The sequence below is a fragment of the Prenolepis imparis genome, unplaced genomic scaffold (genome assembly GCF_030444845.1).
Source record: "Prenolepis imparis isolate NDT839.2.m4 unplaced genomic scaffold, iyPreImpa1.0 SCAF_7, whole genome shotgun sequence".
Taxonomy (NCBI): domain Eukaryota; kingdom Metazoa; phylum Arthropoda; class Insecta; order Hymenoptera; family Formicidae; genus Prenolepis; species Prenolepis imparis.
In genome coordinates this window covers 4,359,293-4,372,551 of record NW_028141165.1, presented here as the reverse complement: position 1 = coordinate 4,372,551, position 13,259 = coordinate 4,359,293, and the positions used below count along the sequence as shown (strand labels likewise).

The window sequence follows — 13,259 nt, the reverse complement described above, 5'->3', positions numbered from 1 at the left end:
GTTAACAATAATAAGCATTCTCACTTGCCGGCTCGATAAGCGAAGCAATTAGACAGAAGATAGAAAGTGAGTCCTTCGTGACTCTATTTCGGTGCCGATGAATTTTATAGGATTTCTAATTTTAGCTACAACAATAAAATAAATTATTATATAGGAGGATAGAAATTTGGAATATCGTTCCTCGACAAAATCGCGTACTTCCCTAAGCTTCATATGTCGCGCATACTAAATGCGCGAAGGGTGCAATTAGTCCCCGCGAATCTACCGCGAAGAGAAAGCTTCACGCGCGCTTTTGACGGCTGCAATTGCCTCATTTAGCTTGACTCTCTCGCACAGTTTGCACGGCGGTCAAAACGTACGCGTCTGCATTCGACGATGCGAGCGACAGCGATTACCCGTGGTGACGACGTCGACGACGACGGCGGCGTCACCATCCTCCCCAATTCGTACACAATGCCGGGGGTTCCTTTGAGGTCGACGTGTTACGGGGGTTCCGCGAAACACGTCACGTCGAGATATACGTATCGGGACACTGCGAATACTAATGCCTCTCTAATGCATCGCGCGGCCTGAATTCATAATAGACGCCAGGCGTCGCGTCGACGAGATGAAGCACCCGCGCGCGTCAAGTTTCCGCGATTTATCGCGAACGTGTGTATACCGCGAAAACGCATTGAGCTCTTTGTTTTTAAAAGATAGATCGAGAGAGGGAAGGCATACGGATTGTTATTTCGATTCCGACTCATCCACGGAATGGCAAAAGCAGAAAATACGGGATAAAAACAATTATTCTTCCTTTTTCGTCTTAGATTACATAGCGATCTATTCCAACAATATCCTTTTGCGTGTGTCGAGAAATTGAATAAATTTTCCCTCTATCAACATTCAATCGCGTACGCTATGTTTTCTCATAGTTCGAGTTTGAACATAATCATACAATCTGGCAGTCAAAGTTTCGGGTTGGATAAATTTCTGAAATAACAATTCTCTCTCCGTCATAATACTCGCGTTTGGTGAATTTCACGTGTTCCATTATGCTTCGTACCTCTCATTATTATCGCGATGCTTTCTCTAAGCGTTGATACGTCGCGAGTTGTTCAAAGGGTTAAGCAAGGCGCAGACGATTTGCAGAGAGTAAAAGAGAGAAGGGGAGAGAGAGGAAAATTCATCTTCGCGGGTGTGAAATCGAGACTGTGAAAGAGCTTTCGTACATAGATATCAAACGCGAGGCTCGCGGAAAAACGGGATCCGATGAATGGCGAGCTGTCGTCGCGCCTTTACAGTCGGCGACTGAATGAAACTACGAGAGTAGCGGGTAGGAAACAAAGGTTCGCATTCAATTTCGCAGAGAGCCCCGGTAAGGAGGTTTAAACGAAGTTATAAATTTCGACTTTTTCTTGCGCGTTCGGCTCGTATAAACCGGACCGGTCACAATGCTTTTATACGAGTAGACGACTTTCCAGGTCGATTGCCGTCGCTTTTTCACCGCACGTACGTGTCGTTTGCATTAGCCGGAGTTATACGGGATGATTGAAGACTCGTGGAAGGCTCAATGAATTTTAGCAAGCGGATTTTACAGGTTTAACGTATTACAGCGTTTTTCAATTTCATTCAATTCAATAATATCTCTCTTTAGATCTCTCTTTTTCTCTCTCTCTCTCTCTCTCTCTCTCAACACATCCGTAAATCTCCGAGTAATTTTTTTTTAATCACCATATACATCCGTTTATTTGAATTTTTAGAATTTATAACAACCCGAATTTTTTTATCTTTTCATCGAGAAATATAAAGATAACACATCGTGTAAAAATTTCGGTCGAATAATGCGCTTACGCATTTTGAAAAAACAAATATGCTGCTGTTCGGAATGCAAATATACGTGTTTGCATCGCGAAATATGAAGATAGCATTGCGTTTTTCTAAATGCAAATCTGTTTACATCTGCATCGCAAAAGCGCTAAAATAATATTTTTATACACGTTCATCAGATCGTGTTTGAAAATAGAAGCACATTTATATTTGATGTACTTACACGGTAAAATTATTAATTTTAGATGAGAATTAATTTAAAAGTATAATAAGATGTATTATTTCACGATTTTAATTTTAAACGTTAGAGAGAGAAAGTAATGACACAACACCACACTATCTTGTGATTTTTTCAAACTACATGTATATGAAAATTTAAATTGTATTACACCTCCTCGTAACATTTAACAATTTGTCCTAACGAAATGCAGCCATATTTCAACGTAATCATTTTAATGAATGCGGACAACATGATGTCAATGACGAGGCCGTACCAGTTTAAAACAATGCGTTGTGACGCATCGTGCACATTATAAATCATATTTGCTCTTTATTAAACTGGCCAACTGATTATTTTCATTATTCTCAACATGCAATAATTGAGTTTCGAATAATATCGTTTAGCGTGCGCTGATTACCGCAAAATAATTTCGCAAACAAATCGACAGGATTTAATGCGATTTAATTTCCGATTGAAGAACGCAAGTCTCGAGCTTGTGAAAGTTGAGTGAACTGAAATGTTGTAGGGAAAACTATATCGGTGCGATCGATCGTACCGATGCGGTTTTCGAACAACGTTCGTAAATCCGATTAATGATCCGATAATGATCAGGGCACTGACCTCTAGGAAATCCTTTACGGTGGTGTCGACCACCATAAGCGGTCGTTGTATCAGATGAACGACACCGTTGCGCACCGGGATGTTCGCCTTCACTATCTCTGCCAGCACCACTCCGAACGGATGAGACACGTCGCCCATTATCGTGTTCGATTGAACGTAGACTGAAAATCGGACTATCAATTAGACATCGAGACACGTATGAACTGTCGTTCGCCGTTAAAGCGCACACACGTCCCTTTAGCGGAACGCGATTGTTTTATTATACATGAAACCACATATCTTGCGCGGCGCTTTTAGTAAATAATAGATATATCTTTTAACGATAACATCGCCAATCCGATTCAATTATGCACTGAGAGAATTTTCTCTTAGAATTTACCCTGAAATCATTGTAATCGTGGGACAATGTGGTATGGAAAGAATTTTATGAGAATTTCTCTGATTAATATTTATCACAATAAAATATAAAACATGTTTGAATAATTTTACCAAACTGCATAGTAAAATTAATCAAACATTTTATATTTTATTGTAATAGATATTATTTTTATTGTGATAAATATTTAATCAGAGAAATTCTCATAAAATTCTTTCCATATTGTACCACGATTACCATGATTTTCAGGGTAAATTCTAAGAGAAAATTCTCTATGTAGTATTATTATGTTCATATTATATGATTATTATTAACACATAATGTTCTCCATGATTCATCAACCGTGTATAAGAATAAATTTTAATAACAGTATGTAAATCAATATTGAAAAAAATGCTTTCATTTAAAAGTAATTTCTTTGCTACGTAATGTGCTAGAACATTCGAAAAGTAGATGCGACATTTCATTATCAAAATTTTTATAAATAAAATGAAATAAATCTGCCATTAAGGGTGATGTAATAATAATCTCTGACAACTTATATATCGCAGTATTGTGTATATGTATATATGTATGCAGAAATGTCTTTATATTTGCCCCCTAAATTGAATCAAAATAATTTGGAATAATTGAGTGTTCGAGCAATCATTATTACCTTTATTGTGCGCCTTCAGGAAGCTGACGGTGACTTTCAGATTGTCGGAAAACACGAGAGTTTTGTACTCCACGTTGTCAGCCGTTGGTGAAGTAAACAGGACTTCGTTGGGTAGAACGTGCCCGTCGATCACCAGGTTATCAATTTTCTGCGGCCTCGGATCCGGCTGTAACAGAAAAGCGCAGATTGTCTCTGAGAAAGAGAATCAATATAGAATAAAAAAATATATAAATTTTATAAAGAATATAAATTGTAAAATTATCATTTTTATCATCTTGACAATTGTATCATTTTTTTTATTTGTACATTTTATTATTCGTATCAAAATAATTTTTAACGTTTAACGTATATGAGATAATAAACTTTCTATTAAAAAACTTTTCGCTCTCTTTCTTTTTGCGGATCTCTCTGTATCGTACACACCTCCTTGTTACCGGATACACGGCATCCTTTCATCTGACATTTCGACCGGCGAACGCGTTGTCAAGGCAACTCGATTCTTGCGCGGACCAACTTTAAATGCCGACTTGGAAGGAAAAGTCGTCGGACGAAAGGTGTGATGAAGCGCGGAAAGTACTGGGGATCTCGATATCGGCCGCGGAATTCTTGGCGAAAAGCGACAACCTCGTTGAGAGAGGAACTTTTCGAGATCGCGTCGTATACAACGTCGTTACACATCCTTTCGTACACTCTTTTCGACTCTATTTTCCTTGCCTCTTCCCCCTGTTTTTCTTTTCTCCTCTGCCTCTACCTTTTTTTTTTCTACTTCTTCTCTTTTTCGACCCGAGGTCCGACATATCGTATGTACAGGCGCGAAACTTTCGGTAATTTCTGACGGGATGGCTCGTTTAACTCTGCCTCGTTTTTACGCTCCAAGTTGGATTACACGCGCGAATGTTCATTGTACGTGCGAGCTTGATGTTAAAAATTGGAGAGAAAGCGGAATTCCGCGCCAAAGTGTAGCGATGCGAGCATAATAAAATCCGGGAAACGGGGAAGGGGTGATGGTAGAGAATGCACCCGGATTTATACAACGAAATTCATAATTTTTAATTATTTTTTATTTCCGCCAGGGATTAATGGACGTTTCTTGAAACTATGTGAAAAAAAGCGAATTAAAAATTCTAACGCGTAAAATTTGCAACACGGTGCAAATAGTGATGCACCCAGGTACATTGTCGGAAAACAAATTCTTCGTGACGATAATTAATGATCAAATAATTATTTCAATCGATATCTAGTAATAGGAATGTAAAAATGATAATGTGTGTGTGAAAAGTATGTCTAGAATTTTTGGCGGACTGTTGTACCACAACAACAATGCGAGGTTAAAAGTACTTCGTAAATATATCTAATTTACATAGGTTAGGTAATAGTAAAACAATTAAAGTAGACACAATATCGATATATACCGTATTGATTAAACAATAGATCTGTGCAGATAGAAAATATTTAGTTAAAAGAAACACTTACCCGCCTGAAAAGTTGTGTAGAAGAAACCGCGCCACGTAGACTTACGTACGTAAATAAATTTATATAGATTATATAGAGTCGATCACAGAAAGAGAGAGAGAGAAGATAAGCAAGAAGGAGACAATCGCGACGCTCATGACTGACCAATCAGGATAAAAAATGTCTGCGCCCTGATTGGTCAATCGAACTTGGAGCACTTGCAACGCCAAGTTTGGAACGCACTGACAGTAAGTTAAGTACACGCGAGTCTATGTACTTGCGATCACGTGATCAGTTCGTGTTGAGCATCGCCGATGTACGGTCGCGTATCGCGATCGCTCCGCGAATTTTCGCGTCTTTTTATCCGCACCGGACGAGCACGATCGAGAATCCGGAAGTAGATTCCGCGAATCTAACGCCGGGCGATCATTATTTCGATGCCGAAATTAATTGGCCGATCGCAATTAACACGTTTCTCGGCATTCGCCACCGATGGCTTCGCCTTTCGCCGGCGTCGGCGTCCGTCGAAATATCCGTTCGCATCGCCGATTATACGCTCGTCCGGAAGTCATCGCGAGTGACATCCGGTTTTCGGGACGTCGAGAGACTCCGAGAGACTCGTCGTAACCGGCGATCTCGCTTTTTCGGCTATGATATTCGCGTAACTCTGTTGAAGATCAAGTAGCCGTATTCGCGTCCGCCATATTGTCGAAGCTTCGCGTCTTCCTCGCGTCTTCTTCGCGTCGCTTTCGCGGTGCATGTCGGGAGTGCATGTCGGAAGGATTGGAAGGATCTACCGGACCACAGCTCGGATTCCGCGTCTCTCTGTCGCGAATATTATACGAACATCGAGGGCACTACGAGGAATTAATCGAGACGAAGTGATTACGCTCTGGACTATTAATTTCGTACAATAGCCAGTGCTCGCTTCTGCCATATAGTCGTCGAAGCTTGCCGAATTTCGTGTCGACCGAGCTTGCGTTGTGCATCTCGTGAGTCCCGAAGGATCTGATAGACGGCGCGGCGGTTCAATCGATCGCGATCAAGGTGCTCTTCTGACACATGTATCACCCCCCGTTGGAGAAAAAAAGTTGCGCACAAATACGCGTATAAATACTTTTTCGCGAGTATGAGCGAGTGCGATCGAAACTCTTTACGGACGTTTCGCTTTAGTGTGTGACTTTAATTGATGGCGAACGAACACGTTTCTTAAAGTGTCAGAACGATGTCGATCGCGTGACCACAAGAGAGGTTAATTCGCGAATACGTGTGTCTCCTGTCATATTTCCGCGAGTGTGACCTAGTGCCGAATACGTCTAAGGACGATCGCGTTTTACTGTGTGATATTCAATCCCCTTTTTTTTCCATATCAATCACGTTCCATCGAATCCGTGACTGTCGGAAAAATTTTGTTTACGCACACGCGCGTTTATCGCGAGTGCAATCGAAAAGCATGAACGCATCGCGAGTGGATTGAGAGGCGTCAATAAACATCGAGGGATTGTTTTAATGGATTAATCGAGAGCCGAATGGATTAATAATGGATTACGTAATGGATTAAAAGCTGTTTCTTCGCAACGTTCCGGTGCCGGTGAGTGTGTTATATCTGTTTTAGTTGTTAATTTTTAAACTTTTTTATCTTGAGAAATTGCCCCGTGGAAAAAAATAAAATAGTCGTGTAAGTGAAGAAAATTTTTTAAATTGAATTTTAATTTAATTTAATTTTTTCGACTGAACAAACGTTCGATATGTACGGGGCAATTTTCAACATCATTTTTATCTACGTAGAAAAAAACAATGCTAATTGTACGTCGGCGTAATTTCATAATAATTTTATGGATTTCTGCATAACGAGGGTATAAAAGATATCGCGTGCTCGATACACTTGGTCAACGTTAAGATAAATTTACGCGTGACGTCAGACTGTCGTCCTTGTAACGTGACGTTTGAAACGTCTGAAGTGCCACATCTGTACGTATCTGCACGGAATAATTTACAGCCCCTGGTAAAATGTCACATAGCGTAACGTTACTGTAACACACGGATGTTCCGTGTGGGAGACGGCCTGATATACGCGTAAATCCCGTAATGTCTCCGGATAAAGATATATCGATATATATACTACGCACAGTTTCAATCTTAAAGAGATATCTCTGTGTCGATCAAATTTTAAATTAAATTTATTCTCGCTTTTTACGTAAAAAAATTCTCTAAGTTAGTCATGAATTATTCAATGTTAATATTCTTGCGGATATCTTTTTTTTTTTTTTATAACAAAATCTTGCGGATATATATTTTTTATATAATTTAAACACGCAATGTTAAACTTTAAATGAACGCGTCTTTTCCGCTACTTTGAACGTATCCGCAACGAATGCGGTTGTCCTCGAATCTTTTTAAAGTCGATCGCGGGGAAAGATATTGAAATCATCCCCCGAATGATCAATTTACGAAGGTCGCTAAGCCGCTTACCTTGAAACCCTCGTCAACGGGGATGAAGAAGGTAAAACGACCCTCGGCTTTGAAGACAGACTCTTTCCTTTTGATGACGATCCGTTGTCGGAAGGTACTAGAAAATAAAAAAAAAAGGTTAATTATATAACGACGTAGTGTACGAGACACGCCGCCGCTATAATAAGACAAATGAGAAAAGTTCGCGTATTTATCTACGTTATTTAAATGATCCTCGGCGCCAAGTTTTTGTATTTATATTCAAATCAGGGACTGCATTAATTGATGAACCGGCGTAATAATACTTTAAAGACGGCTCGTAGAACTCTGTGCGAGAGGATAATAATAATAATTAACGTAAGATATTTAAATTAGAAGTAATGGATTCTTTATCGTCAATAAGCGAATGTAAATATTTATCTTATCCAAAGAATTTGAAACGTTTTGAACTGAAGAATTTAATAACAAGATCTAAAAATCTATATAATAAAAGATATCTCTCCGTGACACACTTTTGCCATGCGATATATGTTTCAAGATGAATGAAAGCTTCGAGATTCAAAAGCATTATTCTTTTATAACCGTGACTAGACACTTTTTTCCTCCCTCTCCTGCCCCCTCTCTCTTTCTCGAAAATGATCATCACTCGTATCGTATAAGTGTACTCACCGTACGCGGTGGTCGCCTAAATTGAGATTCTCGCTCTGGTTCAGGAACTGAAACGCGTTCGGATTGTAGATAGGCGATTCCGCCGAATTGGATCGCACCGGCTCCAGCACTTCATTTATGATATGCAGAACCTAAAATATAAAAAGATATAGGAGATTATTAATAATAAAAATATAATTTTTGAAAAATACAGTTTTTTTTAGAAAACAACACATATACGTATTACAATGTTTGTATAGAATTTCTTTTTATTTATTTAAATAATTAATACTAAATATTAAAATAATTTATGATTACTTTATATTCTTGACTTATTTAAAATTAATATGTATTTTACGTAATGATGGGGGAAATATTTATTGTTTAATAAAATCGATAGTTGGCGCGCGCGAGAATAAAGAATACATTAATTTAAATAAAATTGACAGAATAATGGCAGAATAAAGATTATTTAAATAATGATAATTTAGAGATGCTAGATATATAAAAATATTAAAGAATTTCAAAGATATTGAAAGATTGTATTTAATAAAGTTTTTTCTTTTTTTCCTTTTTTTAACATAACTAAAACATAATTAGTGAGTGTAGGAATATTGAACTCGCGAAATCTCGGGATTAAAATTTAGAGTTTTGCTCAAATTTTGAGTGTCTCCGATCTAACTTGCGCGCAAGGACTACGTTAATCTTGCCAAGTCGAACGGATCCATAAATCCGACCTCGGCGAAGACGAAGTGAGACAAACCGACGTCAAGCTCGTGACGCGAACACTGTAGAAATGAGGACACGAAGATAAACCCTCCGAAGTGTAGAGGAAGCGGAAGCGGGCCAGAGAAAGAGAGAGAGACCGAGAGTGCACGTAGCGAGTATTTATCCTGCGGCGACGAGCGCGGGTTATATCGGGTCTGTCAGAAACATCTGACGCGCGCGCGCGCTTTAATAGTAAGCTCATGAAAGAGAGAAAAACATATTTATATTTGTGTATATAGGTGTGTGCGTGCGAATGTATATGTGTCTAGAGAGGTAATGTGCCATGAAATATACTCTTTAGCAAGACGGGCTTTTCCTTAGCTGCAATCTCGGACAGGAGCGTTTCTTCGGCTTCATTTATCGTGATAAATTCCATTGTTCAATTAGAAACTTATATAAAACGCTCGTCCGATTGCGCGCGTCTCTATATTATTTTCGTAAAGAAATTTAAAAAAATAAAAATACGGAAAATAAATTTTTTTATAAAATTTCACAACCGGTCACACATCGGAAACGAGGAATTGGAGGGGTAGTTCTTTTTCACGCATTTTGTATAAGCTATTTCACGGGTGTCGAGTCGTGGGAAAGCGAGAAGATGTAGACACTGCTACCCCCTTTGCGCATCTCCGTCGGGAACGTCGGGAAGCGCTATCGTTTACTGTCTCGAAAGGGAAAAAGTTCGTGACTAAAACGTTGCCGCCGCTATTTATTCGCTCTCCCCCGCGATCTCGTCGTCCTGACTCTCTTATCTCGCGAGGGATATCCCGTTTCTATAGCTGTTTGCCTTCCTCCGTCCGGGAAAGAAGAGGGAAATGTAGGGCGGAACAAGGGCGTTGGGAAACATAAGCGCCGAAGTTGCAGCCCCCCCGAGAGATTTCGCACGCGAAATATCGTTCAAGATATATTTTTGCGTTGCTTCGTTTTAATAGAAACACGTATTCACATGATTCTATTTATTATTAATAATATCCATAATCTCTTGTACGTTTTGATATATTATAGTGTGTACTAACACACTGTGTAATATTCTACTACCTTTAATAAATATGATTAAGTTTGAGTTGTGCAAAGACGAAGCAATTTATTGAAACGTTGAGAAACTATACATTGATAAGCGACGTTAATAATAATTGAGTTAACGTAACAATTGCATTAGCAGCACCATTTTCTAACTATTTTTGTAACTATCGTTAAAATGTTACAGCAACTGCCTGACGTAGGACGCGAGAGTTGTAAAAAAAAAAATGATATATATTTTAGAATCGTAAACATGTTTTTAAAATAAACGTTTAATAATTTTCAAGGAAAAAAAAACTTATAGATTTGATGTGACGAGCGTTTTTAGAGCGTATAATTAAATATCCGCGCGATCCATCGTGGCCACGCCGACAGTTTTAATACGAAACATCCATCACGGTGTCTGTAAAGATGAGGGGGGAAAAAAGCTGGTCGTACGGAAAGTTGGCGCCTATGAACTCTCTCCGAGAGGACAGAGAGAAAGAGAACGCGCGCGGGCAATGTGGAAGAGACCGTATGATAAAATGAGAAAAAGAAAGACAGAGAAGGAACGTGTCCCATTTATCCAACGTAGTCGCAGAAAAAGACAGCGACAACGACGACGGACGACAGCGACGGACGGGAAAGAGGGGGAGAGGAGGGAAAAGTGGTGATGGTGGTGGTTGGCTAGAAATGAATCGTTTTACTCACCGAGAATGAGAGAGGAAAGCGAAGTTTGTGTTCCTTACGGGATAAGACGAGCCGAGCCAGGATGGCCATTTATCTTGCTCCTCGCGGTCGCGAGTCATCCGAGAAGAGGCGATCGAACGCGTTTGCGGCAGGACGAATCCTTCATTTTTCACGCGATCACCCTATATGTCTGATTTTTCGCGTAACAACTAAATAAGCCTCTAAAATCGTGCGATAAAGTCTCGCGAAATAAGGAAAGAAGAAAATAGAATTCCTTACTCTTCACGAACTTCCTTAAATCATATTAAATTCATCTTCTCGAGCTTATCGAGCTTCTCTCTTTGTTGCCTCTCAATTTCGCTCGAGCGGCAAGACCGCGGCGACGCGGTTGGCCTACCGCGAGTGTATCGTAAAGTTAACGCTAATTAAACTTTACCGATAGTTACGTCGGACCGTTCGCGACCTCTCCGCGGAGAGAGCGGGCTCCTTCTTAATCAGCCCGGCTACCCATATTCGCGGTCGGGTATGGTACACGAGGGTACGAGTTATCATCTCGATGCACAGCAGCAGCTCGCGCTTATTCCTCTCCTAGACGCTCCGCCGCAAGATAATCACGATTTCCGCGCGGTTAATGATGAATCCCACCGTACCCACCTTTACGATAAACTCGCGCGAATACGGTCTTTGAAGCGGAGATTAAAATTGATGAATCTCGACGTGTGTATTCTAATATAATGAAAAGTATTGCCACATGACATATTATGATATTACGAAATATTTTAATCTTGTTTCTATATTGTTATAATTTTTTATCGTATATGATTATATCTCTCTTCAAACTCTCTCTCTCTCTCTCTCTCTTCCTTCTTTCTTTCGAGTCGAGTATAATTTAACATCCGACGTTTGTGTTAGAAATTTCGGAAAAAAATCCCTTAATGAAATACTTACGTTTTGTATAAATTTGGAAAATAATGGACCCTTCGCCTCTCTAGTTAAAACGTTCCTGTGTGCTCTTCAATTAGTGCTCGGAAAGGTACAAGAGGAAAACGAAGAACGGCAGGAACAGCAGAGCAGTTAAGTTTGCAGTTGACGTACGTTAATAATTTTATACGCGCGGCGAGTCGCGGCTATTAAGTAATCAAATGCATTCTTTCCGCATGAATATTCAAACCAAGGAGAGAGCGCGAAGGTAATTCCATGCAAAGTGGAGAATTCCAAATCCGAATTAGCTCCGTGCGATGCGAGTCATCGCCAGTATAGAAATCGCGCTAATTTTCATCCTCGGCCCTCGGTTTCTTGAGAGAGAGAGATAAAGTTTCGTACTTCTGTTACGTTCAATTATCAACGAGATTTATGACGAGGAGACGGTTAAAAGACGAACAATATAAGAGAATCGCGACAATTTTCCGACTTGCAAATGTCATTCTTAACGGAAATTAGAAATTAAGACGGTTGATATATGATTTTTATAGATTGAAGCGAGCATGAAATGGTGGAACGAAATCGCGGACAAGAATTGGATTACTTTTTTATAAGTCACTCTGAGATTCATTGAATCGAAAAGGAAGAGCAATAGAAAGACATATATGGTTTTGGCTCTCGTATGATACTGGCACGGTTTTTATCTTATATCTTTCTTCTGCAATTTTTAGTTTATTTTTTCGCCAATTTTTCTCTCTCTCTCTCTCTTTACTTTTTGCAATGACCGCAAAAATGAATGACCGCTTCATTCATTTCTTTTTTATGTCTTTGTAGTATTTTTTAGTCCTTTCTTTTTTTAAATAGATTTTTTTTCCTCTATTCTATTCACTACAAAGTTTTTTAACATTGTTAACAATTACTAATTTTTATTTTTATTCTCACCGTGGATTATTTCAAATAATTGCGTTTACATTGATATCTCGGATTTACTTCACTTTAATAGAATTATTTGAGAAGAAAATTAAACTAGAAGCGAGAGATTTAAATTTTCTCGTAAAATAAATTTTACAGTTACTCATACCTTGTAATTCTAAAATAATTAACGATTTTTTGTTCGTTATTTCAAACAAATCTTTCATATTTTAAAACATTCAAGGTCAATCACGTTCAAGGTTGCCCCCGTTATTTTAATACACATTTTTGTGTCTCTGCTTGGTCTACGAACATTCTTTCTCTCTTTCGAGCAACATGAACTTTCCAGCCAAGTGACTACCATCTTTATTTCGCGTAAATTCCGATACGAAACGCGGCTTCGACCCACCTCTCTCGCGCTTTACTCCGTCCCGCGATTCGCGAAAAACTTCATCCCTTTCTCGCAACTATTCCGCCTCTCGCGGTGGCTGATTTTCAATTCTCCTCTTCGCGGACAAACCGCTTGCACCACCGGCTTCCTGGTGCACTCAAGCATCGCACCGGCGTTCCCGCCTTCCCTTTCTCTTCTTCTTCTCTCACCGGCAACCCTTCCCATCATTCCACCCCGGCATTTTTCCCCTCCATTAACCGTAACTCTTTAGGCGATTCTGCCGGCGTCGGTGTAGTTATTCGGACTGGAATTTCTTTAGATTGTTAGAAAACAGGAGCGCAAGGGACTT

At 39.4% G+C, this 13,259-nt stretch overlaps 2 protein-coding genes across 6 annotated transcripts in view; one reads left to right on the top strand and one right to left on the bottom strand.

Annotated features, from left to right (window-relative positions):
• Window positions 1-13,259, bottom strand: part of Fas1 (fasciclin 1 Fas1 domain-containing) — a 226,998-nt gene that overhangs the window by 42,003 nt on the left and 171,736 nt on the right. For all 4 annotated transcript variants that reach the window (XM_083041586.1, XM_083041589.1, XM_083041588.1 and 1 more), the window contains exons 4-7: window positions 8,254-8,384; window positions 7,606-7,702; window positions 3,682-3,847; window positions 2,651-2,811 (exon numbers count right to left, since the gene is read on the bottom strand). In XM_083041586.1, coding sequence (XP_082897712.1) covers window positions 2,651-2,811; window positions 3,682-3,847; window positions 7,606-7,702; window positions 8,254-8,384 — 555 coding nt within the window. The remainder of the gene's footprint in view (window positions 1-2,650; window positions 2,812-3,681; window positions 3,848-7,605; window positions 7,703-8,253; window positions 8,385-13,259) is intronic.
• Window positions 6,373-13,259, top strand: part of LOC145938166 (PHD finger protein 14) — a 243,433-nt gene continuing 236,546 nt past the window's right edge. Inside the window, exon 1 of one of the 2 annotated variants that reach the window (XM_083041584.1) lies at window positions 6,373-6,724. The gene's annotated coding sequence lies outside the window, so the exon portion shown is untranslated. The remainder of the gene's footprint in view (window positions 6,725-13,259) is intronic. The other variant, XM_083041583.1, reaches the window with a different exon arrangement.